The sequence below is a fragment of the Vespa crabro genome, chromosome 2 (assembly GCF_910589235.1).
Source record: "Vespa crabro chromosome 2, iyVesCrab1.2, whole genome shotgun sequence".
NCBI classification, from domain to species: domain Eukaryota; kingdom Metazoa; phylum Arthropoda; class Insecta; order Hymenoptera; family Vespidae; genus Vespa; species Vespa crabro.
In genome coordinates, this window is record NC_060956.1 from 797,656 (window position 1) to 824,644 (window position 26,989).

A 26,989-nucleotide genomic window follows, 5' to 3' on the forward strand; every position below is an offset into this window, starting at 1 on the left:
TAACATCTATCTAAATATATATATATATGTGTGTGTGTGTGTGTGTGTGTTTATAAAAGAAAAAAAAGTAATGAAATAATTGAAAAGAACGAACAAATCATTTAACCTTTATCATATTCATATATTCATATATTAAATTCTTAAAATATGAATTTTAATTCATAAGTACTTTTATGAATAATGCTATATCTATGAGAGGGTTGTTTCCACCCTTGTGGCCGCAAACTATTGAAATATCAAGCAGTCGTGGCCGAGTGGTTAAGGCGTCTGACTCGAAATCAGATTCCCTCTGGGAGCGTAGGTTCGAATCCTACCGGCTGCGAAATATTTTTTTCCTTCTTTTTAAAGGAGAATGATAATTAAAGATTTCTACACACTAAACTCTGCTTTAGACTATATATTACACTCCTTTTCCCTAGCATCCTTATCCACATAAGGAACTTACGATAAATTTAATTTGATTGATCGATTCCAATCGAGAAGTATTAAAATATTAACGTGAATTGATAAATAATAAATCAATAACCTTGTTTATTATTTTTTTTGAAATTGATCGTAATATTAGAAGGAATAGTTAAATAAGTTGACAGTCAAAGGTCAGTCATCTATAATCAATCCACTTACTATGCCGCGAAAATGGTTTGGCTGTTGACCGCTGCTGATTGGCTAACTGTAAAATGGCAATTCCGCTATTCTAGCCGACAGGAAAAGGACGATCGTGCTGTCTCGGAAGGCGCGGAGAGCCAAGGTGATTATGTGGCCTTGTCTCACGTGATCGTTCATTAATGTTTATGCAGGAGCGCGAATGAGAGAATTTGCAATGCTGTTTATTTAACGAACAAAATGACAGAACGAAATTCTCTTGTTCCTGTGTATTAAAACAAAAAAGAAATAAAAATAGATAAATAAATAAAAAAGAAATCGATATTTTGATCACATAACATTGTAGATCGAAATTTAAACAAATTTTTATAAACTTTGTAATTTTCCGCGAACGATCTCATTTTTGACGATTTGGAGCACTCTGTGCATTTCTCACATCATGTCACATTTTTTGTTGTTTCTTTTCTTTGGGAGGGAATGGGGAAAGGGATATTTTCTCTAAGCAAGACTTCGAAAAAATTAACCTTTCACCGCATTCACGCAGCTGCAGAAGCAAGAAGTAGAGGGCGGAGAGGGAACAGAAAGAGAGAGGTCCATTTGTTATATTCAGGGACGCGTCAAAATGATCAAGAAAATATGCATGTGAACTTAGAAATGCGAGGATGATTATTAGCAAAATTGAACAATTTAATGCGTGTGTGTATTCGTAGTAACGTGCGTTGATTTGAAAATATGATTCACTGTGTATTATTTGTCATAATTTGATAGGATTATATTATTATGCAATCGTAATGTCTCTCAGAATTACTTACTTAAATCATTACAAGCTGTAGTATGAAGTAATGACGTTGACTCGTTGATTTATCGCGATGAACTGTGGTAGAACATTCGACTGTTTGTTGAAGTTCACATGTATTTACACATGTATTCAAGTAGTAATAATATTTATATAGTATATATATATATGTAGTAAATAGTAATAATATTTATTACTATTTTTAATGTATACCTTTATTGTGTACAGATTACACATTAAGCAAACTAGCATTGTCCCCGTAAATATTTTTACATTTTTTACTTAATACGTAATACTACTAACATTAATATTTATTAAGATTATGAATATGAATTGTAATTATTTTATTCACATCATTACCAATCCAATAGCAAATCCAATAACAAAACTAATGGAATAAACTCGTAATAATAGCTTAATACTACAATCTTCGAAACAATATCGGTGATTAGTCAAAATAATATTTATAATTTCTTCAGTAATGGACATACAAATATCTAACGTATATTATATAAAGCAAAAAATTTAGACGTTTACTTTTAGTATATATATAAGTATATATATATATATATATACTTTTCTATATTGAACAATTTTTTTATGATCACGCACGCAATCTATCTGTAGTTTTGTTTTTAAATTTAATTTTGCTATTATATATAAATAGAACAAACATCGACATGAAAACTAGAATTGTTTGTTAGAAAAAGCAATACTATTAATTTATAAATATGTCCATTTACCTTAACTGATACTTTGCGTGGTATTAAAACTGACTATATTTTTTATCATATAACTACAATAACTTGTATATACTAATGTTATCCTACTGTATTTGAAACATACATCATCCGTGTTCACTACTTCTTTATGTTTGTGCACATATATAAATTTAGATATTTTTTTTCTCATATATAATGCTCAGATTTATTATATTTTTTATTTCTTTTCTTTTTCATAAACTCAATATTGCAGAATTATTATTTTCCTTTTGTTTGTTGATACTTCGTACGAGTTTATTAGTGGAATTTTGTAACATTATATGCACAAACAATACATTCTGGACAAGTTTGTACTAATAAGAATAGTACTTTACTACTATTCTTCGTATTAAGCTTAATATTAATGTGCAGTGCAAAAAACCTGAGTTATCAGGCGAATAGCACTATATAATGATGACATTGTACCAAATAACAAACATATATGTGCAATGTCAACAATATTTTTATCGTGAAATTAACAGGGACATTCTGCATTATAAAAATGCACAACATATGACAATTGGTTTCTTTTTTCATTTTTTTTTCTTTTTTTTTTTTCTTTTTTTCTTTTTTTTTTTTTTTTTTTTTTGTAAGAAAGATTAATTGTATTGTTTGATTTTATAAACATATGATAAACAAATCTAAATACCTATATTATAGCAATGGGAGTAATTAATATCCTCGCACAAATTAACATACTGTTCGTATTCCATACAATACATTGTACAGTTATATTAAGAACTTGGGTCTTTGTTATGCGCGATGCTATTTGGAAAGAACAAAGTTGCACAGGGCATAACTTTCTATTATAATTATTTAAACCGATACATCAAATGTATTAACTATTCCTATAATTCGATGATCAAGTCTCTCAATGTAACAAAATCGTATAATTTATCTTACTACAGGGATTAAAAACATTTAATCGTGCGGTAGAATTATTTTTCACACTAACTAGTGGGCGGCGGAGGTGGTGGTGGTTGAGCCAATAAGGTAGGTAACGTATTCAAATCGATTCCTGGCGGAGCAGGAGTTTGTTGTTGCTGTGGTGGAGGTGGAACGGGAGCTGCCGGAGGCCAGCCACCCATTTGTTGAGGTTGCCATCCTGGAAATCCTGGAGGTGGTGCCGTTCCTGGAGGGGGTGGACGCATCGGTCCTTGCTGCCCTTGTTGCCACGGTGGAATACCCATTCCAGGGGGTGGAATTTGCGTTGGTGGCATCTGTCCTGGTGGAGGTGGCTGATTGTTCCCAGCCATCCAAGGCATCAAGGGAGGGATATTTGGCTGAGTGGTAGATCCAGGAGGTGGCGGAGGTGGTTGCATGACACCTGGTGGTGGTGGCATACTAACTGGTGGTTGCCATTGCATGTTCATACCGTTCATGTTATTTACGTCGCCTTGGCTCCACGGCGGCGGAGCCATGCCCGGCGGTGGCATCATAGGTCCACCTTGCATCATTTGAGGTGGTGGATGTGCCGGAGCAGCCATCAAGGCACGAGGTGCCTGTTGCCTAGATTGTAGAAACGAAATGAAAAGATATAAAATGCGAAATACAAATATTACATTCGTTACATTTTTATAGCAAATCCTGTATACCTATCGAAAAGTCCAGGATAACTTGGATTTGGTGCGGGTTGTCTAGTTTGACCAGACTTTGATCTATCCGGTGGTGGGCCCTCACCCAATTCTGCCATAAGAGACATATATTCTTCGTCTATCTTTGCCTTATCTCCACCAGGTCCCATTCCTCCCATTCCTGCAGCTGCAGGACCACCTTGGCCAGGACGTTTAGATCTACAATCTCGTGCAATGTGTCCAGCTCCTCCACAACTCGAACATACTATATTATTGGTAACATTTGGTTTGTCTGGACACTGCAACGAAGATGAACACATTTTCAATAAGCATATTATAATAATAATAATAATAATAATAATAATAATGATCTCTAGTTCTTCTATTATAAATAAACATTACGTACAAGCCATGATTTATGATCGGATGCTCCACAATTCGTACATCGAGGACCATCGTTTTCACGCAATGTTCCGTTAAGTAATGCTAACTCTCTCAATTGATTACGTCGTAAATCATTTTGACCTTCAGGAACTTCTACACCTTGTCTTATAATCTCGTGGATCTGATAATAAAATAAAAATAATATTTATAAAAGTTACGAAAGAGAAATAGGTCAATACAAAACCTAAATGAAATAATAATATTAAACTTACTCTTTCAACAGCCTTCTTTACGGCATCTAAATTATTTGCCGTTATATAAGCATGTAATGGTTCATCTTCTCCAGGTAAAGGTTGTCCATCTTTTCTACCTACTTTGCCTTCTTTTACAGAACCTTTACCACGAATAATAATCTTTGCGCCAGTTTCCTTTTCCATCGCTAAAACAAATATGAAAAACAAAACGAAGATGTTAAATATATTAAACGAAGAGTGAATATATCGGATAATTAACAAATTCTTACATTTCAAGGTATTTCCACGTGGTCCAATAAGCAAGCCAACAAAGTTTATGTCGGGATGTTCTTCTTGTGGAATCATTACTTTATCATGGACACGTATTATCGGAGGCCTAAGAATATATTAAGCGTTACATACACATACATTTTTAATCGATATGTGGTCAGTAAATATTACAAATTATATTATAGTATAATATAAAAAAAAAAAAAAAAAAAAAAAAACAAAAAAAAAAAAAGGAAAACGTTAGATAATGAATAATAATATGTCTATATACTTGTAATCTGGCGGTGGCTTAAATTCTGGATTTATTTTGAGAATCTTCTGTATTAGATTGTGTCGTTCTTCTTCCAATTTACGTCTTGTACGATATTCTCTTGTATTTAACCGTTTACCATCACTACTGTATATTGGCTCTGGTGATGGAGACCTGAAAAAAAATGAACGACCGTAAAGATACAAAGTTTTCATTAAGATGGTACTAGCATACAAGCAACCTGAACCTACTACGATTGTGTGATTAAGTGAATAAATTTTAATGGAGCAGTAATTTCTTTGAAGTCTAAATAAATTTTGATTTTAGTGAATTTTTTCATTATTAATAAATTTTAAACGAATTTTCTTTACTACATATCTGATACTCTTTGACTATGTTGGAAATGTATTCTATATTTAATTTTAATGTAATCACGAAAAGCTAAATAAAATGAAAATAATAAATTAAAAATAATAATTAAAAGAAAGTTATAAAATGTAAAAATAGTTTCGATAAATATAACAAATAAAAATGTTTAACTATTTAAGATAATAAAAACTTTATGAACACAATGGGCTAAATTTGTTGTGAAATTAAGAGAAGATGAGATGACTAAAAGACTCCATTGTATTGATTACTAATATATTATTATAATCATATCGCTTAATAATCTGATTACTTGAGATTGGAAGTTGACATTATTGAAAGATTATAAAGTTTGCCAACAATGCCAAAGTATCAGAACAGAAGATGAAAAATATACTATCGTTAATAGTAGAATTGCTATATGTTTATTATTCTATAGTAGGTAACCACTGGAAGACTGCGCGTTTGTGCACGGCAGATATCGGTATGATGTCAGCTGCTAAGAGATAGATCCTGTGATTATTAGGAAATAATTTCTGACAGATTAGTTATCATCATCTTAAATACTTTACTATGATGTGTAATACTAATGAAACACAAAGACATAACATAATGGTTCCAGCTAAAATCAGAGAAGTTAAACCTATTGGAGTAAATCAATTTATTAGAGAAATTATTTAAGTTTATTTCAAGTTGCACCTGAAAGTAATGTAACAATGAAAGTTACAAAGATATGCTTATGTTAGCAGATGTTATTTTTATAATCCAATATTTTCCTGAAATCTGCTCGATAAAATCGTAATTAATAATAAAATATCTGCTGTTGTTGGTTAATAATAAAATTTCCCTATTATATTATTATCACCACATTAAAATTATTAGTGTCTGATAGTTTGAAATTGCCGTGCAAGTCACGGCAGCCTAAATAGAGAGAGATAGATAGATAGAGAGAGAGAGAGAGAGAGAGAGAGAGAAAGAGAGAGAGAGAGAAAAAAAATTATGCTCAAGGCAACCCATGCATCCATTTGCATTATATCTCAAGTAAACTGTTTCTTTTTTTTTTTTTTTTTTTCTTTCTTTTTTTCTTTTTCGTATAAAAATTGTGAATTGCCGACTTGGAAAATATGTTCTTCAATAACTTTATAAAAAACCCCATTTACATCAGACTACCTCAGATTCTACATATGCAAGACAATGACTATTTAAAAAATATATGAACTAGGATACCCACTGCAGATTAAGCACTGCCACTAATGTTTTAATTCTCTCTATGTAATATATATATTTATATATATATTGAATATTTAATATCTATATGAAAATGCGTATAAAAATTTAAACTTGCACTTCTCGTGATAGCAACAATTTATCTGGTAGCAGTGCTTAGTAAAAAATGAATTAATAAAAGAAATTGATTAGGGCAAACCAATGTTATCAAAATTCATCTTCTGTGCTGCGTGATGGCTATTTACTAGTCCATTCTTTTCAAATGGACATCAGTATCCCATATTAATTGAATTGTAGCCATTTAGATATTTTAAGACCCCTGTATTATGGGCTGCAGTATGGTCAGTAGATAGGTATTGTAGATATGTAACGGTCATTTTTGGTATGTAAGTTTCGTTCAAACCTTTCCTCAGGATTAAGCGGTATTCCAAGGTCTCCAGTACGTAGCTTCCTGCTGATTTCCTCAATTTGCAGCTGAACTGTAAACCAACGGGTTAGAGGGGGCAGAAACCCCAACAGTTAGATATTGCCAATTTGCTACAACCATATACGTTTTATAATTTAAGCATGATTTTAAAATATAAAACAACACATAAACCTTCAGAGAATAAAATTCCTATATTAAGCTTGGAATATATCCAAAGCTGAAAGATATTAATTTTGTTTTTTTTTTTTTTTTTTTTTTTTTTTCTTTTTTTTCCTTTTTTCCTTAGAAGATTTTGATACCAAGGTTTGTGCCTTAGAAAGAAGGTTAAAAGATGCCTTAAAATTCTCAAAAAATAATGTAACTACTTTGAAACTACGCGTTGATTGATTGATTGATTGATTGATTGATTGATTGATTGATTGATTGATAATCGAGTAATTTAGGAATTTTAAGTAACTTTGCAATTTTAAGAATCGAGTCAACTATAAAAAAACAAAGTAAAAAATTCCAATAATTGCTCTACAATTCTAACTACTTGTGATAATTGGCAATCCTTATTATCGAAATCCATGATCTACTTGCTTCTTAAAAAAAAAAAAGAAGTTAGCCTTACCTCTTGTATCTACAAATACTTAGTGACACACATATTTATACTTACATAATTATATATAATTTATAATGATATAATTTAAAAAATAAATATTGGAAACTTATATACAAAAGTCTGACTTAAAAAATATTCTCTGTCCATATAACGATATATGATAAGACTAAATGATATGAAAAATAATAAGTGTAAATAAATATTACTTACAGAGATAAGCTTTCTCCTGTTCTGGGGTCAGATTAGTGGGTAGAACTGTGGGCATCCCGGGTATAAAGGTTTTGTCATGTTCACTACCACTCCATCTAGTTTTCCTCCTCTTCCTACGTTCCTCTTTCGTTTCTTTCTCCTGCTTAACATCGCCTAAAATAATCATTAATCATTCTCAAATTTAAAACGTGTTTACCTTTGCGAAAGAGACGCTACAAGGATCAAAATAGAAGAAACGAGCGATTGTACACAATGTACAATATACAAATTAATGCATAAAGAATTTATAAGAATCGGGATTGCATTAGAATAATATCTATAAAGAGTCAATGTTACAAATTTATTAGACAATGTGTATTGAAAAATAATGATGTATATTCTTATAAAGAATGGGAACGATGATTTTTTTTACGCACTCTCAGCTTCGCGCTTTCTGCTTTGCGTCGTAGAATTGTTATTCGCGTTGAGAGGTGTTCCGTTTGCGATCGCTGCACTCACCGCAGCAGCTGCGGCTGCTGCTGCAGCAGCCGCGTTAGCAGTTGCAGCGTTTTGCTGCGCATTCTGCAAATAACTCGGATTCAACAACGACGTGAAATTTCGTGATTGATTCATCGCGCTCGTTGAAAAACTCCGCCGTGTCGCTTACACGTTGTTCCGTCTTCGTCGTTGTTGCGCGTTGTTGACGTCTTAATGTTCTCGTATAATCTTAAGAGAAAAATTTATACATAAGACTAAGAAAATGGCGATTACTGACCAACGAACATTTCGTTTCTTCAACTTCATGGGCGTACCACCAGACATGGACGTTATTATTCTAAGAATGACTAGTAAACGCGAACGTAGTTGTACACCCTGGCTAATCGTGATTGGTCCGTTTAAGAGATACGATGCGATTGGCGAATGAAATTCTCCAATCAGGATAGATGTTTGAACATTCCTTATTTGTAATATAAGAAAATCGAAACGTATTTATATCTCATTTATTTCTTTATACTATATGTCAAAATCTTTATTGTTAAATATCCTGTGAAAGAATATATTTACATTTCCATGGGAACGAACAAAATGGCTATATGAAAAATGGCGCGGTAACGTAACGAAAGGAATGATCACCTTGGTGTAGTGTGTCCCCTTTCGAAAGCGTTGCCCTCTAGCGAGGAATGCGGCAAACACAAATTTTTATTTCTCGTGCGCGGAGTGAAGTGTACCAATTCATTGAAATAAATCGCGATATATTCGGTTTCGTTGTCGCATTTTCATGTCGTGTGAGTAATCGAATGATAATTCTTTGAATCCGACCGATCGTTCTCCATCCTCCTCGACATACCGAACCTTCCCAGAGCCTTGCTACGAGGATGCTTCTTTTGTTTATTTATGCAGCTGTAGTAGTACCAGTTCCGAAAAGCTGTAAAAATACTACACGGACAAATGATAAGATTCGCGATCCCCGGGGCGGCGCGGGGAGGAGGGTGGAGGGCGGGGGAGGGGGGGGGGTAGAGGAATTCTTTTACGAGGGGATATTAAACCTGATAGAGACCTCGAATTAAGTTTTTCTTAAAGAGCTACGAACGCGTTTCGTAATATTGAATAAAATTCGATATCTCTGAATTATCAGCATTCCAAAATGTTGACACCTCCTCTGTCAGAATGCTCTGCTTTGCTACTGTTACGATCCTTCTTCCGTCTCTCTTCTAGTTATGCGTTCCTCGTAAGAATGTGTCTTCCTCTTTCTCCCTCTGCCCCTTTCCCACTCTTCTCTCTCTCTCTCTCTCTCTCTCTCACTCTCTGGTACCCTCCCTCTCGCGCCTTTTCGTTCGCCGAGCAGTAATGTCAAATATGAATCGTACGAATAGGACTGCATTCCACGGCGGCTCCGTGTTTTTTTACGTGTCCGCGACATGCTAGCACGTAATCACGTATAATCTGCAAACGTAGTTTTTAATATCCCCTCGTTCGTATGCATTTATCCATTTTCTATAAGAAGATAATAGTGTGTTCGAAAGGTTTCGCTGTGTTTCGTGAATAGAAATTTAGAAAAGGAGATATAAAAGTAGTACGTGTTTTAAGAAAGCAATGAAATTCCATAGTAAACGTCTTGCGAGATAGTATTAGTCTGTCGAATGCAATTTATATATATTATTCGGTGATTACGCTCGACACGACGACGATACGCTGAAACGAATTTGTTTGTTTATATTTGTTTGTGATAGGAGATCGAATCAATGAAATAAGACGAATTTAAACAATATTTATTTATTCGTCGTTATCGACATATATATATATATATATATATATATATATATATATATATACATATATACATTTGTAGCGTGTGATAATATTTATCAAAGAACAAAGCGTCAGTTGTTTTTATATTGTTTAAATATCTATTGTAGGAAAAATCTGTTAAAAAGAGAAAATGCATGTAATTCTATGAGGCAAGGTTATTGTCATAATTTTGATTAATTTTATTGAGATTTGAAATGAATTTCACATTTATTTTTAGATGAAACCTAAGAAATCTAAATGAAATAACAGCGATCATGAGCTCGATTCAACAAAGTGGCAGGTTTCTTCCGTTTTCAAATAATAATATACAAAGAAAGCAATTGTCAATGCAAGGTACAATTTTTGATATGCTCTTATTGTAAATTGTAAGATTTGATCTTTTTAATCCTTCATCGATAATATATTACGTTAGGTGGTTTACCTCAAAGCCTTAGTGGTAGTGATACAGATGTTTCAACATCAAATGAAAATTTAAGTAACGAAGAACGATATGTCATCCGTCATACAGCTCGTCAAGAACCACAAGGTCAAGAAAATCAGCAACAAAGTCCATCTAGATCTTCCAGCCATAAAGAAAATATACCCAATATTCAAGTAAATATGATACTTTTTATATAAATATATTTTATATAAAAAAAAAAAAAAAAAAATAAATGAAATAAAAATTGTCAGGAGGGTGAATACGTTGGAACAAGTGCTATGTGAAGTAGTATTAATATAGGATTAATTTTTAAGTTTCGCATAAAGAAATAATTAACTTGTTATTGGGTATGAATATTACAGTGAAATAATACATTTACTTGATTGCACGCTATTCCAACCTACTACTGTACAATCAATGTTGTGTTACATAAGAAATTCTTTTGTTAAAACACAGGGTAATCTACTCAATAGAAATAGTTTGAAGGACAGTTTGAATGGTTCGAACAGGAACAGTTTAAAGGAGAGTTTAAATGGTTCTAATCGAAATAGTCTCAAAGACAGTATCAATGGATCGAACAGGAACAGTTTGAAAGATAATTTAAGTAATCGTACAAGCGTAGGTTCTAACAGAAGCAGCTTGGATGTTTCCACAAGTTCATACAATACCCTTATTATTCATAATGCAAATGATGACAATTCATGGACGCCATCAGGAAGGTAAATAACTTAAATAATATTATAAATTGTATCGAGTATTAAATCTATAAAAAATATTTACAAAGAATTTAAATATTTATTAATTCATTTGGGCTTATCTCATTTATTATTATTATTCTTATTAGATTATCTGGCATAGTAAGAGAACATGGAGATATGGGTTATGTGTATTGCGATGGTGGTGGTAAAGGACATTCAAACAGCCCTACAATGCAATCGATATCGAACATCCCTCACGAAGATCATCTTTACGAACAATCCGGTGGTGGAGGTTGTCAAGAAATTACAGACATACCTGACGATTACCTTAGTCAATCACAGGTTGATTTTAATACATAATAATTCTGCCAATAAAAGGAATCCATACTTTCTGAATATTATCGAACTAAATCTTAACTAATAATTCATTATTGCAAGCAGGTATTAAAGCATCTCGCCAAGGAAGTAAAAGTGCCTTCTTATAGTAAACTAGTAAACAATGGAGGGAGTATAGAAGTAAGAATGAGAGAAAGCGATAGAGGGAAGCAGAATGACAGTGAATTTGAAGACAGATCTCCACAATCTTATGCTTCCACTCTTCTGCCTTTAAAAAATAAACTTAGATTTCTTGGTCCTAATGAAAAGTTAACGTTATCAAGATCACAACCTGACTTATCTAGAATTGGTAAAGGAGACATTGATTCTTACGATCCACGAGCTACTTCTCCAAGGTTATTATAATACAAAAAGCTCTATTAATTTTTCAATTCATATATTCTAATTTATTTGTCTTTTATTAGACCTCAAACCAAAGGTCGGGAAGAAATAGGAACAGCGATGGGTGAAATCTGGCCACCATCTGAAATGATTCAGATAGTGATCCAAGAAAATAGTGCCTTAAAGTTAGAATTAGAACGTTGTTACAACAAAGTTGCAAAGTCTCAAAAGTTGGAGCAAGAAATATCAAAGGTTCACCGTGCACACGAGGAATTAGCTGCTTCTTGCGAGCGAAGAGAAAAACTCGAGCGTGCAGCTAGGTTGAGGTTACAAAATGACTGTAGACGATTGACAGAATTAAATCGTGCATTAAGGGATCAAATCGATTTGTTATCTTCTCGAACAGATAGTCCTCCGATCGTAGAATCGATGAAAAAAGAATTGACGCAACGTGAATTGCTTATTGGACAGTTAATCTCGCAAAGTACGCCGATTTTTCTTTATTTCTAAAGATTCGATTCAATTATTATTATTATATGCGAGCTTATATATATATATATATATATATATATATATATATATATATATTTTTTTTTTTTTTTTTTTTTTTTTTCTTTTATTTATAGACAAAGAGTTAGCTGCCGCAAAGGAAAGACAAGAGATAGAATTAGCTGCACAAAGAGCAACGCTACAAGAGCAACGCACACATATCGATATTTTGGACACTGCTCTTACCAATGCACAAGGGAACGTAGTACGCCTTGAAGAAGAGGTACAAATTTTTATCCTCGAAAGTTGTAATATCAAATATATTATTAGTGAGATATAAATATGTTATATAGCGATTCAAATGTATTAACGTTTAGAAATGTTATCGTTTTGTAGTGTCGAAGAAAACAAGTGTACGTAGAAAGAGTCGGTCAACTTCAACGAGCTTTATCCTCTCTTCAAGCGTCCAGCGATAGACGAGAAGAAACCGAAAGACAATTGAGAGGTCAACTTGAAAAAGAATTAAGAGAGGGAGGTGGTGGAGGTGGTAATAGTAGCGAACAATCTTCGAATGGTGAAACTATCGCGGATTTGAAACGACGATTACGCGAACGAGACGAAAAAATCATGTCCCTCGAAGGGGACGTTACTAAATGGGAACAACGTTATCTCGAAGAAAGTGCATTAAGGCAAGCTGCTATAGATGCAGCTAGTCTTCCAAAGTACGTTCGCATACTTTTAAACTGTCACAAATATAAATATTTTAAAGATCTACAATTAAACATATATATATATATATATATATTTTTTGTTGTTTTTGTTTTTTATTTAGAGATGCCAAAATTGCCGCTTTAGAAAAAACAAGTCAAGATGCAGAAAAATTAATCGCGGAAGCTCGTTCCGAAAAAATACGACATATGGATGAAGTGCATGCTGCACAAAAGAAATTAACTGATCTTGAATCGAGGTAAATTTGAAAATATCACAATTTTAATAATGTAAGATATATTAATATTATTATATTATATATCATGATAATATTGGATATAAAACAGAATGAAAGATTTGGAATCGAAGCTAGCCGAGAGGGATGCTATGATAAGAGTTCTACAAAAGCACACATACGACAAAGATAATAGTAGTAGTAGTGGAGTCGGCAGTTATCCTGCTGCACATTCATCTCATTCAAGTACGTCGGCAGATCATCATACTGCACTGACAAGCACACCAGAACTTGGTAAAAAAAATAATTAAAAAAGAAAAAGAAAAGAAAAGACATTATAATGATCGGCTTCTTTAACATTTCAAATAGCTTCCTTTAAACGCGCCATGGTATATTAAATTGCAGTTACATATCTTCATTAATTTTGTTTATAGTAAGCAGTGTCTTAGGCACTGGAAGCGGTTATGGCAGTACTGGATCTTACGGAGTCACGGACAGTTACAAATATCGAAAACAAGGAAGTTTCGAGCAAACGAATAAGAGCCTTGACGATCAGTTAAAGGAATTAGATTCACAGTTACTCAGCAAGGTAGGCAGATACTTCTTCACGTAGTCACATTCTCGAAAAAAAAGAAAAAAAGACAAAGAAAAGAAATTTCAAGACGACGAGACGGCAAGCAGTATATTCATTGAGGCAATGAATTATATAAAAAAAAAAAAAAAAAAAAAAAAAAAGAAAAAAGACAAAAATAATAATAATTATAACCAGGAAATATGAAAGTTAAAAGTACCAGTGTCCTATGGTAAAACTTTCTTCCTCGTACATATTCGTGAGTTTTCATATACACGCAATATTGAGGTCGATTCAATTTTGCGGAAAATTACATTTTAATTTCTTTAGCTCTACTTCTCTAATAGCCGTTGCAGATAATGAAAGTTTTACAGATCAACGTCAAGGTATTTTTGTGTTCGTGTTATGTTTGAGGTAGTATTTTGGATAAAGTGGAAATAGTTAACACAATTAACGTGAAACATTTCTGATTTGCCATTTATCAATTTTCCGTAATATCTTCGATCAAATTGAAATAAAATGAAACATAAAAAAAAAAATGTGTTTACTATTTCCAATCAGAGTTTTTCGATTGTCATCATTTGCATAACATAATGTGTGATCTAACGTAAAACATTTTACAATGAAATTTACGAACGACGAAGAATCCTAACTACATATTAGTTTTGATTGGCATCTCGTAATACTAATCAAACGTGAAACCAAATTAAACATAGATTATAGAAGAGATTGTGAATTGGCACGCGATAATTAATCTCGAGTTTCTCCTTGACAGAAAATCCCACTAATTCCAAAACCAAAATCAAGACCGATCCAGTACCATCCTTGAGTGTGCATGCGCTGTTGTGGCGAGCACTAACTCCGTTCCAGGTCCCGGTATTCCTCTCCAACGCAGGCGTTCTTCTCTCTTGTTTCAGCGGGCACTTTGCTGTTTTCCAGGATTCTCTAATCCAGGCACTACGTCGCGAAAAGGAAAAATACCCAAGCCATTACTGGCGGGTGTAGACAGTACAGGTAGCTCGAGTACCGCTTCGAGCAAGAGTCGTTTGTTGGACGACTCTGGAGGCGAGGCATCCGCCGGTATAATGGAATTCGCAACGGCGAGCACAAGACTGAAGGGTACCGTTTCGAGATTGTCGGATGGCAAGCCAGAGGAGATGTTGCTGTTGGAGAAACAAGGTAGAAGCTCGCAGAGACAGAGAATGCAAGAAGGTGAGCCTCGTCGTGCTGGTAGTCTTCCACCGAGTTCGCTACCACGACCACCGAGAAGTCTCAAGTCTACAAATTCGCGTTATTGTCGTCTGAGCGACACGGAGACGCGTAAGAAGTCAGATCCTGGTCCGGTTTTAGATTCGTCGATCGGTAAGGGCCGAGATTCTGGAAATTGCACCTTGGAATATGGGAGGTTTGACGCGAAGTCACAGCGTAGAAAGAAGTCACCAGGTACAGATAGTTACGCTCAGAACAGCTCATTGAAGAAACCGTCGTCTACGTCGGGTCATGAATACGAGCGACTTCAAGGTGACTCCGATAGGAAGAAATTAACGACCGGGAACGACGTTAAGCATAGGGACGGACAAAATCGTTCCTTGATACCGCCACCCTCTCGTCGAATTGGAGAGTACGGTCGTTTGAGCGACGGCGATGCCTCTGCTAGTAGCAAAGGTGCTTTAAGAAAGCAAACGGGCTCGCGTGGACAGAGTACGGGAAGTACCGTCAGTAGTAAGAGCGGAGGACGAGATTCTGGTGGCACCGCCAGCAGCGAGACTTCTATCTCGTCCTTGTCGCCGATCAAAGCGAGATCGATACCACGACCAGCTAATTATCGTATTCAATTCTAATTGGATACGATAAAATACGAGAAAAAAACAAAGGAGAAAAAGAGAGAGAGAGAGAGAGAAAGAGGAATCTATATTCTATTTGCCTTTCCTCTTTGACCTAGTCAATTTTCTCTACGTCTCTCCCTTTCTTCCTTCTATTTGTTTTCTCTCTCTCTCTCTCTCTCTCTCTCATTTGATTCGATAACAACGAGCAACCAAACTCGTATCTTCTTCGTGCCGTATTCGGTTCCATTCGGTTCCACTTTTCTTTATTACGTGGAACATACAATGCAACAGTATAAATATACAGCCATAACGACGATTAGTTTCGCTAATGAATTATATTTCTAATGTGTTTTTGTAGAATGAACGAAAGCACTCACGACCGCCCGCCCGCCCGCCCGCCCGCCTGCCTGCCTGCATGCATGCACGCACGCACGCACGCTCGAACTATCGTAACGCGGCGATAGCGTATGACCTAGTCATTACCAAAGTAACTTCCCTACTCTACACGCTGCGAATTTGTTGATTAAGCTCTTAGGCCACTTCTTTGAGAAGCGCCAATCGACGCAACCCGTTCTATCTTTACTCTTGTCTATTTTAAAGAGCGATAATCTAAGTGCATTCTTTTATCTTTCCTTTAAATTTAATGTCGATACTTTCTCTCTAACAGGACTTCCTCGTATACGCGAAGTCCCATTTTTATTATCCTTCTCATCGTCTATCGATTAGGATAAATTTTATTTGTCTTTTCTCTCTCTCTCTCTCTCTCTCTCTCTCTCTCTCTCTCTCTCTCTCTCTCTCTCTCTCTCTCTCTCTCTCTCTCTTTCTATAAGACTGAACAGTCGGACAGGAACGAGGCACAAAACGATTTGTCGCCAGTCGCTCTTTTAGATCTTACGCGTTTCATATTCTTATTTTAATTCTTATTCTTATTCGACTGATCCTTGCAGGTTGATTCAAAAGGTCCCCGCGAAAAGACTTTGATAAATCTTATTCTTCTTTTTTTCCTCCTTCTCTTTTGTCTTCTACCTTGTACTCTTTTTCTCTTCCAAACACTTCTCGATTGCAAGTGCATGGCATAGCGTCTCCCCTTTTTATTACTTCGTTTTTTTTTTTTTAGCTCGAACGAAAACGCCAAAGTATCATACTTTTATTATAATATACGATCTATTACGATAAAAATGTCTATCCTAATATAATTCAATATATTTATTTGTTTCTTGTGTCAAATATTTTAATAGGTATATGTATGTATATACATATGTACTGTGGAATATTTGTGTAGTGGAGAAATGGCACGCGTAATTGTATTCTTTTTTGTTTGTTCTCTTTCTCTCTCTCTCTCTCTCTCTCTCTTTCTCTATTTATCTCTCGTTATCTCTATCTCTATCTCCAATGTGTAACATATTTTACTATATTGATTGTGATGTAGCATAGAAGGATGTCAGATTCGTAGACTACTAAGAACACTTCATTTTCTTTTCTTTTTTATTTTTATCTTCTCACGGTGGCTTGGTCATCAAGGCGACTATTCCTTTTTTTTTTCTTTTTTTTTCAACACGTGTAATAAATTTTCCAACACGTATTTACGTTTCTCTGAAACCAGTTCGCTAATAATCTCGACCGACGATAAATCGTTTTCCTCATAGGACGATAATGTGATCTCCTCAATCTCCTTTTTCTTTACGTTCTCATCAATCTTTTCCTTCGATACCACGCAAGACGGTAACAACAACCATCTTCGGCATTAACGAACAGTAATTGTATTTCGAGAAATGTCAAAAACGTGCGAAAAAATATGATTAAAATAATTATGATCATATATATATATATATATATATGATTTTAATGATAAAATAAACTCGCATGATTGAACTATCGGGCGGGTTTTCGAAGCTGTAAATCGATTATTATTAACATTATGTTGGTTGTGTTGTAACAACCGTCTTGTCATAAATTTTTTTTATAGGAGATTTATAGTCATCGTTAATTAAACGACCTATCAATTTTATATTCGCTAAAGAAAAGAAAAGAAAAGAAAAGAAGAAAAAGGAAAAGAAATACAAAGAAATTTGAATAGACGAAATAGAAATTGTCATTCCTCTTTTTGATTTCGAAATTGCTATAGTTCCTTTAAACGCGTTTATCGCAAAGTTTCGCGTGCCTTAATATGGATGACAAGACACTCTGCGTTCGTTTTGAAAAAACTATGATAAAAGATAGAACGCGTTTCGTACTTTGATGATATAATAATAATAATAATAATAATATTAATAATAATAATAATAATAATAATATTAATAATAATAATATTAATAATATAATAATAATAATATTAATAATTAAAAATAATAATAATATATAGATACACATAACACATATTTATATACAAATGTTTGTACCGCTCGTAATAAGTTTAGGAACTTTAGGTTTCTACTCGTATTTTCTTCTCGAAATGTTTAGCTTTATTAGTGAAGTGATTAGCGAAGTATAAGGCTGTTATATCACAATTCTAGTAAAGTCAATTGTACGTACCTAAAAATATTGATGCGAAAAGTAAAACGTCGAATGATCCTTTTCTATATACAAACATATCGGGTGTGTTAATATGCGTTTCTCCTCTCTCTTTCTCTGTCTTTCTCTCTTTCTCTCTCTCTCTCTCTCTCTCTCTCTCTCTCTCTCTCTATCTCTCTATCTCTTTATTTCTCTATCTCTATCTCTCTTCGAGACGTCTCGAAGGTAAAATGAGTAAGTTGAGCAAAAAGTGTCGATGAGAGTACCTTTTACGTACAAGAATGCCAAATTGCAGCGTCACCAAAGATGCGTCATGTGAATGAAAGAAGGTAAAAAAAAAAATAAAAATAAAAATAAATAAAAATAAAATAAAATAAGAAAAAGGCAAGGAGGAAAGAAATGAAAGAAAGAAAAAGAATATAAGGGAGAAAAAAAAGAAAGAACGAAAATGGCGTGACTATGCGTCGTATCCAAATATTGTTCCTATGATATTTTCGCGTTTTACACGTATAGTTCACATCTCGTAACTCTTGATCGAGACAACGCTCGCTATCGTTGCAACGCGTTGCCTTTCGTTTGCTCTCTATTTTTGATACGGCCGTAAACGATAAAATATTTATTTGCGAGCAATGTTAAATGTTCTTTGCGCGATTCAATTGAATCTATGTAAAGAAGAAAAGAAGAAAAAAAACAATGTTCGTCACGTCGGCAAAATTACATTTCCATTGGAAATTTTATATTGAAATGTTTACGGCTTGATTTTATCCGACGGGATGATCATTCGAATAATAATAAAATAAAATGCACAGCGATATTCGAACGTATCGAATTCGTTGTCTTCTGCAAGTTTCTAATGCGCCATGGCTGGAAAATAGGCAGAGTAAGCGAATTTTAAGAGCGTTGATGATGATGATTATTATTATTATTTTTTTGTTTTTCTTTTTTTATGAAAACACAAACACCGTTTCACGCGCTGATATAACTTAAATATATTAGCCTTATACTTATCGATAAAGTATAAAATCAATCTGCCAATCGATGTAGCGTTTTGACGAATGAAAGCTTTGTACGAGAGGTGGTCTGTCGATGTAAAGAAATTATGCGAAATACAGGTTCTGTTGTAATTCTGATTTATTTCATTTTGAAGAAGACGAAAGGTAGAAAGTAAAATTCATTTCCTATGATTTTGTCGGTATAAATTTGACACGAAGTGTTTTAGACAAATACAAAATAATATTTGTTACCATTTTAATGTCATTTATTTCGTCAACTGAGGTTCCAAGTAAAAGTTGTGTAGTATGTAAGCAACAATTAGTTTGATCTCAAGTATTGCGAATCTTTGACTTACGAAAAGAAAAATAATACAGGTGATTTCAATATTTTTATCATTTCTTCATGCATCATATTTTACCGATGCACTTTCTTAATCCTACGCTGAATGGTATTTATGAATAAGGATTACGTCCTTTCACATTTTCTGGTAAGAATCTATCAGTATCAAAAATATCTGGACTTTCCCAATATACGGGATTTCTGTGTAAGCTATAGATGTTTACGTGACACGTAACGAATCGGGTAGGACTAAATAATTTTCTAAAAATTAATATGATGATATATTTGACATAATCGATTAAACAAAAATATATGTGAAATGTAAATAAATTACATACTCAGCTGTAAATTCTCAGATATATGACGAGATATAAAATGAACGCTTGGATATAATAAGCTTAGTGATTCTTTTATGTATCTTTCCAAGTATCGAAGCACAGAGATTGTTACTTTATAATCTTGCTGTTGCATAACTGTGCTCACTTCGTTTCTTATACTTTCTTATAAATCAATAGATCATTTATTATTCATGCAAGACACGTCTCTTTCGTGACCGATGTTTTATTAATCTTTTTGAAAGAAAAAAAGATTACCTGAATATCTTTATGTTTTGCCAAAAGAAGCAAAGCAAAGACCAAAGCCATTGCCGTAGTGACGTGATCCTATGAAGATTTTTTTCATAAATTATTTTCATTTTCTCTTAGCTGTTAATCGAAATAAATTCGTATTATCTAGAAAATATGGCAAACATAAAAGTATCGACTTCTTCTCAAATATCTTCCTCATCGATTTCATTATCCTTCACAGAAGTGGCTTTAAGTAGATCTAGCATAGCGAGTCTTTTCTTGAATGTCGGATCTGTGATGAAAATATTCAATTAATATTTCTATCGAGATTATAATAAATTATTATTAAATAATTACAATACTCTTATTATTCTCGTCAAATCCTTCAAAAAATATATCATTTTTATCCATCTTTTTAAAGTTTTGTAAAAATCTCCCGTTAATTCGTTCATGGAAATGTTTCCTTTCTGCAATTATCTAAAGGTATCTACAGGTATTTGAAGATAATTTGTTTTATAATATGTAGACCGATTATCGATCAGATCTAAACTTTTTTCCGAACACGTGTGTTGATGAAACGCATCCAACTTATCGAGGATAAATAAAAATAATATATAACAGCAAAGTATCATAACTATGAACGATAACGTAATAAAGAGAAACTATTTCTTTTTCTTGACCAAACAATCTAATTAATTTCCACTATAAAATCACGAGTAATAATTAAATTATATTTTACCAATGGCAGGACAAAAAATATATCAAAGGATAGTTAAATCGATGTTACACTTTACTTGATTCCAAAGTTATTATAAACAATTCATTTGATGATTTTCCAAATAACGAGAAATTTTTAACTTGACAATCGAAAAAGGAAAAAAAAGTAAACCATAAAAAAATGTGTTCTTTTTCGACCATAAAAATTGTTATGAAAGAATATGAGATTCGAGGATGGGTTATTGGGATCTTAGCCAGGGTCGAGTGATATTCCAACTCGGGAATATAGAAGTTGTATAGATAAGTTTATTAATCTTTTGGCCAGAATAAAAGCTACGTTATATTCCAAGTTTTTTTTTTTTTTTTTTTTTTTTTTTTTTTTTTTATAGACTCCGTTGCTAACTGAAGAATGTCTTTTATCGCAAGGCACGTCCGCTTGGGAATTTTTTGCAAGATGTTTTAAGTTATTACAGCCGTACGATGCTTATTCGACGGCACGTGTTGCCTCTTGATGCAATTCTAAGTCAAAGTCACCTTAAAAATGCTGTTCCTTAGAAATGCTTGTTTCTCTTTTTTTTTTTTCCTTACTTATATTTTTATATGCGTTTTTTCGATATACTTTTACATCGCGATGTAATGCTCGTTTATTTGTTATTATTATTGTTATTATTATTATTAGCGATAAAAAAAAAACCTTTTGTTCTATTTTTACTTTACAAGTAAAGGATAGGCTTTATCGATACTATATTCTATATTTTCGATTAATAGTAATTTTATTATTAGAAAGAGTGTGCTCTTTCTACAATATTGGCCTACTTCTGCAATCTCGAAGAAGTTATTAATTTCTCTACGATTTATTGAATTTGAAAAATTAAGTCGTTTAAACAAATATGGTAGAGAATCTTTTATATATTTCATCAGCTTGTTTTGACGATAATAAAATTGAATTAATTATTCCCTTTGGTAATCCTACGAAAAAACTCGTTAGTCGACGTACAAAAAATAATAATTATTTTACAATTAAACTAATTGCGGTTAATCTTTAATCTAATTTTTAATCTAACCTGCATGTCTATTGCTCGATTAAAAAGACCATGTTCTATTTCGGTTATAAATATAAGTTTTATAAAATTTTAATTTATTATAAAACATAATTAAATTAATTATTAAGAGTGCATTACGTTTTCATATATTTCTTACGATTCTTTAAAGTTCTTTCCTCCATTAGTTGGACTTTAATAGAAAATTGTTGAAATAGGATTGGCTGAACGAAGTCGCACGCTGATTGGTAATTGATATCACGTGACATAAATTCACAGCTATATGAGCGTCTAGATTATAGGATTATAAGTGAGCTCATGTTCGATGCGAAAAAACAGAGTAGGCAACCTATCGCTGTTGCCATTCCCTGACGCATAATTAATGTCTGCGCTCTTGTCCAGTTTTGTTGGAATTGAACTATTCCGGCAAAAAGCTATAAAAATTTTTTGAAAATTATTATAATTTTATGCATTACATATTTCCCATAACAATAAAAGTAACGGTAACGTAGGAATCTCTAAGAAATAAAATGTCCCGTAATGTTACGTTACCACGACGATTTTCAGTTCATTTGCTGCGGTGTAGGTTACAAAAGCGTATTATTCGAAATATTTGAGAAATTCATTATAAATTTTAAAAATAAATTAATCAAGCTTTTGTAGAATAAATATATTTTGTATTATATTATTTTAATATGAATACAAATTTATTATTCATTCAATATTTTATAGATCCACCATTTATCACGAACTATGATGTCAAATAATCTTGCAATCTGATTGGTTATCTCTAAGAATAGTAACAATAGAATTTCGAATTTTTCAATGGCTATTATTTTGTCATGGCTTCTTTTACGACAGTCAAATCGAGCAATGCGATTGGTTGAAACTTTACTGTATTGTCATGGAAAATGCGTGTGACCAATTTAAAATTGTTATCATCGAAACATGTGTAATTTAAGCGGTAAATATGAATTAATTTAGGTAATATATAATATGTAATATTTATTAATTATTATTTTTGAAAAAATAAGTGGTAAAATCACCGAGTGAGATACCGTGAGCTTCTGCACACAACAATCAGGCGATCGTTTAGTCCAAGCGATACATCATTGAAACGTGTTCATAAAAATTAATAGTGGCGATAGGATACTTATTTTTTATGAAAAAATGTCGAAAAAAACCCGTTGAATCCAGGCGTATAATATTTTTTTATTTTGAATTTTACTTTAATAAACGAAGTCTCATTTTAAAGATAAATGTTTACACGAGGAAATGACTTTTCCAAATTATTGCAAAATTTTCCTATTCACTTGCCTATTTTTTGACACAATTTTTTTCTAAAGATATAAAGCTTTTTCATTGAAGAAAAAAAATATTTATATTAAATTAATTTTTATTAAATTTATTACTGAGAATACCGACGTCATTGGAATTAGTGCAACGATGACTATCCTAGTTCATACGTTTCGCTAGGGTAACTAAGAAGCATGAAATTCTCGGTAGATAACTGTACAATTTTCCACAATAATTTGACTAATTTTCTTTTTCTTCTTATCCTTCAAACAAAGCTATAATGATCAAAGTTATTTAATATAAATGATTTAATTATATAATTTCGAGGTATAATCAATTTTATCATATATTTATCATATAATAATCAATCCTTTTTATGTGATTGCATATAGACAAATTTACTTTACATAACGAATAGAAAAATAGAGTAAAAAATGAGGTTATGTTTCTTTTTTTTTTTCTTTTCATTTTTTAATTAATAAAAATTTTTCTTTTTTAGAATACCGTCGGTATAATGGAACTATGTGAATTCGCATCATGAATTACTTGTTTGAGTCTACAGATGGCATGACGATGGATTTTCAATGAACATGTCTGGTAAGCCAAAATTACCTTATCGACATACCTAATTGTAAAATAGCTGTGTTACGAGTTGATCATATTTTCATTTCTTCTCTTCTCTCCTCTTCTCTTCTCTCTTTTCTTCACTCTTCTTCTTTCCACTTTTCTCCAATCCTTTTCTCATCTCTCTTCTCTTCTCTTCTTTTATTTTCAATTTTTCTTATCTTTAATAACTTCTCGGTCATATTATGAAATCTAAACATTCGATGAAAAATGAACAATGAATGGCTGTTGCAGTTTATTAAAGCGGATTATGTTTTAGAAACATTGATAAACGTTGAAACACTTAACGAAATCTGATAAAGTCGAATATGGATCTTCGAAGTATACGTTCGATATTCTCGAAAATCGTATCGTGGCGTATAATCTATTTTAGAATATTCCCCGAAAGTTTGAAAAGCCTGTCACGCATTACGTCAGAACTTCCGAAGGTTAAGGCATTTCTCTTAAATTGAGTTGGATAGTTTTCTAACCTAAAAACTTGGCCGGGTAGGAAAACCGCTTTCTAACGGATTTAACTTCTCGATCTAATATAAAGTTCAGCGTGGACTCGCACCAAAAAAAAAAAAAAAAAGAAAAAAAAAGAAAAAAAAAGGAAGAGGAGAAAAAAGAACAAAAAAAAAACAAACAAACAAACAAAAAAAAGAAAATAAAAAAAAGAAAGGATTCAAAAAATGAACGAGCGTTTCAAATAACATTGATAACTTTACGTTTGTATGGTAAAAGGTACGATCGATATCATCGATCATCATTCGTTTCATCGGGATCATTTACATGTTATGTCATTTTTCTAATGGCCGTGATTGTTCGAAACGTAAGGAAAAAAAAAAAAAAAAAAAAAAAAAAAAAAGAAGAAAGAAAAAGAATAAAGGGAAAAAAAAGAAGAGGAGAAAACAAATGTACAGACACGCTTTGGCATGGTGTCTACAGAGAAATTCGATTAAACGCTTCTCAGCTTTGGCCGGAATCTTAGTTAAAGAGCCTGGCAAACATCTCTCACGGTTAACCACGATCCTCGATCGAACGGACCGTGTAAGAGATGCAGGATTACCGATCTCGACGCGGCAAGCGAACTTTCTTCAAATATTTACCGTGTCGATAAAAGGGCCAGAGTAGCCTTGATATCGGTGTCCTTGCTGATATAACTTACGACCGGACCGTTAAAGAGGCGGTGACGGGATCGAGGGCGGAAGAAGAAAGATGAAGAGAAACGAAGCGTGAGAATATTGGATCGATTTGAAAACGATTCGTCTTTCATGACTTTCAATGGATATCGATAATGTTGCATTCATATATTATATAACATGCAAGATATTTTATAAATATATATTGTCAAAAATTAAAACGTACGAACGTAATACAAAATATGTAATATACATATTTCCTTCATTAAAATACTTAATAACTAATTATATCGACTACGAATAATCGATCTTCTTAATTATGCAAAAAGATAAACGGAATAAGTTTAGAGAATCACACAAAATAGTTTTAGGATTGACCAACGCTGACTAACTCATTATCATAAACTAATGAATGTTGCCACGCGCTTCCATATTTACATATATGTTACATATATAATATATTATATATGTAACATGTATGTAAATATGGAAAAGGAATTATATATACATATATATATATATATATATATATATATGTATATTATTAAATTTCTCTAAGGTTACCGGTGTCGCTTTAAGATAAAAATCTAGAGAACTAACAAGAAACAAACAAGTACGTACGGGACAGGTGGACAGGGGCACCCCTTTGCTCCATGATTATATTCAGGGCTACATCGAGGCACGCGGCAGGAGTCCGTGATACTTCTTACTTTCCTTTCTCGAGAAAATATTGAAAAATGTCTTATTAAGTATATAGCCATGCAATATTTACAGCGGTCTTGATTAAAAATTCGATTTTCGAATAATCCTGTGGAACAAGAGAGAGAGAGAGAGAGAGAGAGAGAGAGAGAGAGAGAGATACCAGAGCTCGCTACATCGTAAATGGATGACGCGTTACTATGGTAACTCGAGTATCCTGCAAGGTAACACAGATCTCGTATCCTTGTGCAAGGTGAAGGCTTTCCCTCTTATTTCCACTCGCGGACATTAAAGAGAGATAGCGATATACGTCGAAATCACCGTCATCCAGCATCTCTCTCTCTCTCTCTCTCTATCTCTTCTGTCCCAATAACCCACTTATTGGGTCCGCATTCGCGACTACTTTTCCGTATATAGTCGGAACCGTGTCGCGCGTGGCTCAGGTTCTCTTCCTCACGGAGGACACGGACACGTTCCAACTATTTCATCGGACGATTACACATTCTTTTTTTTCTTTTTTGTCTTTTTTTGCCTTTGGAGAGGATCTTTTTTCCTTCGTTCATATCATCGGAACCATTTGTTAAGAAGTTTTAAAACGAGAATGAAAAAAGTGGAACATTCTTCGACTTTGTCGAACTGTTTTCATTGAAGTCTTCTTCTCTTTCGAAAATACATTTTCTCCTTCTCCATCTATCTATCTATCTATCTATCTATCTATCTATCTTTCTTTCCTTTCCTCCACAAGTCGCTTCCGAGTCGTCATCTGTCGCCTAGCAAACAGATATTTATCTTTAAAGGATGCTATATCACCTCTCTCTTTCTTCCCTCTCTCTCTCTCTCTCTCTCTCTCTCTCTCTCTCTATCTATCTATCTATCTATCTCTCCACTGCTGTATCCTCCTTGGCTGCGTTTCCCTCTTGAACGTTCGCGATATTAAAGTACCGAAGACGAGGAAAGGAAAAACGGAGTGGAGGGGAAAGAGAGTGTAAGAGAGAAAGAGAGAGGATCACGATTATAAATTCGCGAGAGTAAACCGGCTCGTTGAATCGTCGATGAGTTCCGCAGGTGGCGACTAAAATTAAGGATATTGCACGTCCGACTCGACTAAAGCCTTTCTAAATTCTCTTCGTGTCGTCCTTTGTCGTTTGCTTTCTCTCTTCGTTCGTTTCTCTTCCCCTCCTCGTTTTATATTTCGTTCCGCCTTTCGCAATATTATTCGTAATGCAGTTCCTTTCAATACAAATCCGCATAGTATAGAATTATTATTTTCAATGAAGATTCAACTATTTATGATCGAGATATATGATCAATTTTAATTGGTTAAACGATACTTTATCTTGACTAGGATAAAGGGCTGTTCTGTTTGAGTTTACGTTATAATCGCTCTCATTACTCACCGCGCG

General features: G+C 33.3%; 2 protein-coding genes, 1 non-coding gene and 1 pseudogene across 12 annotated transcripts; 2 read left to right on the top strand and 2 right to left on the bottom strand.

Moving 5' to 3' along the window:
• Window positions 1-240: 240 nt before the first annotated feature.
• On the top strand, window positions 241-322 carry Trnas-cga. The gene has a single exon. It is a non-coding gene; the product is annotated as a tRNA-Ser (tRNA).
• Window positions 323-1,588: 1,266 nt separating this feature from the next.
• Window positions 1,589-8,610, bottom strand: LOC124432982 (splicing factor 1). 4 transcript variants are annotated; one of them, XM_046982420.1, is made up of 10 exons: window positions 8,373-8,544; window positions 8,143-8,287; window positions 7,727-7,879; window positions 6,889-6,964; window positions 4,914-5,066; window positions 4,642-4,748; window positions 4,391-4,557; window positions 4,141-4,299; window positions 3,756-4,033; window positions 1,589-3,669 (listed from the first exon to the last, which is right to left on the bottom strand). In XM_046982420.1, exons 3-10 carry the CDS (start codon window positions 7,779-7,781, stop codon window positions 3,111-3,113), a joined length of 1,554 nt encoding a protein of 517 aa, XP_046838376.1. In that variant the 5' UTR covers window positions 7,782-7,879; window positions 8,143-8,287; window positions 8,373-8,544; the 3' UTR covers window positions 1,589-3,110. The 4 variants fall into 4 exon arrangements, with proteins under 4 accessions (XP_046838376.1, XP_046838375.1, XP_046838374.1 ...); XM_046982419.1 differs by lacking the exon at window positions 8,143-8,287 and having other exon boundaries at window positions 8,481-8,610; XM_046982418.1 differs by having other exon boundaries at window positions 8,143-8,545.
• A 204-nt stretch (window positions 8,611-8,814) lies between these two features.
• On the top strand, window positions 8,815-19,315 carry LOC124432978. 7 transcript variants are annotated; one of them, XM_046982403.1, is made up of 14 exons: window positions 9,508-9,779; window positions 10,123-10,169; window positions 10,233-10,348; window positions 10,428-10,609; window positions 10,893-11,155; window positions 11,281-11,476; window positions 11,576-11,865; window positions 11,935-12,335; window positions 12,478-12,623; window positions 12,737-13,062; window positions 13,173-13,307; window positions 13,396-13,577; window positions 13,718-13,872; window positions 14,772-19,315. In XM_046982403.1, the coding sequence occupies exons 3-14, from the start codon at window positions 10,270-10,272 to the stop codon at window positions 15,693-15,695; spliced, it is 3,279 nt and encodes a 1,092-aa protein (XP_046838359.1). In that variant the 5' UTR covers window positions 9,508-9,779; window positions 10,123-10,169; window positions 10,233-10,269; the 3' UTR covers window positions 15,696-19,315. The 7 variants fall into 7 exon arrangements, with proteins under 7 accessions (XP_046838363.1, XP_046838356.1, XP_046838359.1 ...); XM_046982407.1 differs by lacking the exons at window positions 9,508-9,779; window positions 10,123-10,169 and adding an exon at window positions 8,815-8,991 and having other exon boundaries at window positions 13,396-13,529; XM_046982400.1 differs by lacking the exons at window positions 9,508-9,779; window positions 10,123-10,169 and adding an exon at window positions 8,818-8,991.
• LOC124432994 lies at window positions 16,433-20,731 on the bottom strand (annotated as a pseudogene).
• Window positions 20,732-26,989: the final 6,258 nt, after the last annotated feature.

What these genes read in the sequence shown, in the direction of transcription:
- LOC124432982 (XM_046982418.1), bottom strand. Translation starts at nt 8,338, where the DNA reads ATGAATCAATCACGAAATTTCACGTCGTTGTTGAATCCGAGTTATTTG. An exon ending in CCGCTTAATCCTGAGGAAAG is followed by an intron (nt 5,067 to 6,888) that starts GTTTGAACGAAA and finishes ATTTTTTTTCAG; the next exon opens with GTCTCCATCACCAGAGCCAA. An exon ending in TATCCTGGACTTTTCGATAG is followed by an intron (nt 3,670 to 3,755) that starts GTATACAGGATT and finishes TCTACAATCTAG; the next exon opens with GCAACAGGCACCTCGTGCCT.
- LOC124432978 (XM_046982400.1), top strand. Translation starts at nt 10,270, where the DNA reads ATGAGCTCGATTCAACAAAGTGGCAGGTTTCTTCCGTTTTCAAATAAT. An exon ending in AAAGCAATTGTCAATGCAAG is followed by an intron (nt 10,349 to 10,427) that starts GTACAATTTTTG and finishes ATATTACGTTAG; the next exon opens with GTGGTTTACCTCAAAGCCTT. An exon ending in TAGTACGCCTTGAAGAAGAG is followed by an intron (nt 12,624 to 12,736) that starts GTACAAATTTTT and finishes ATCGTTTTGTAG; the next exon opens with TGTCGAAGAAAACAAGTGTA.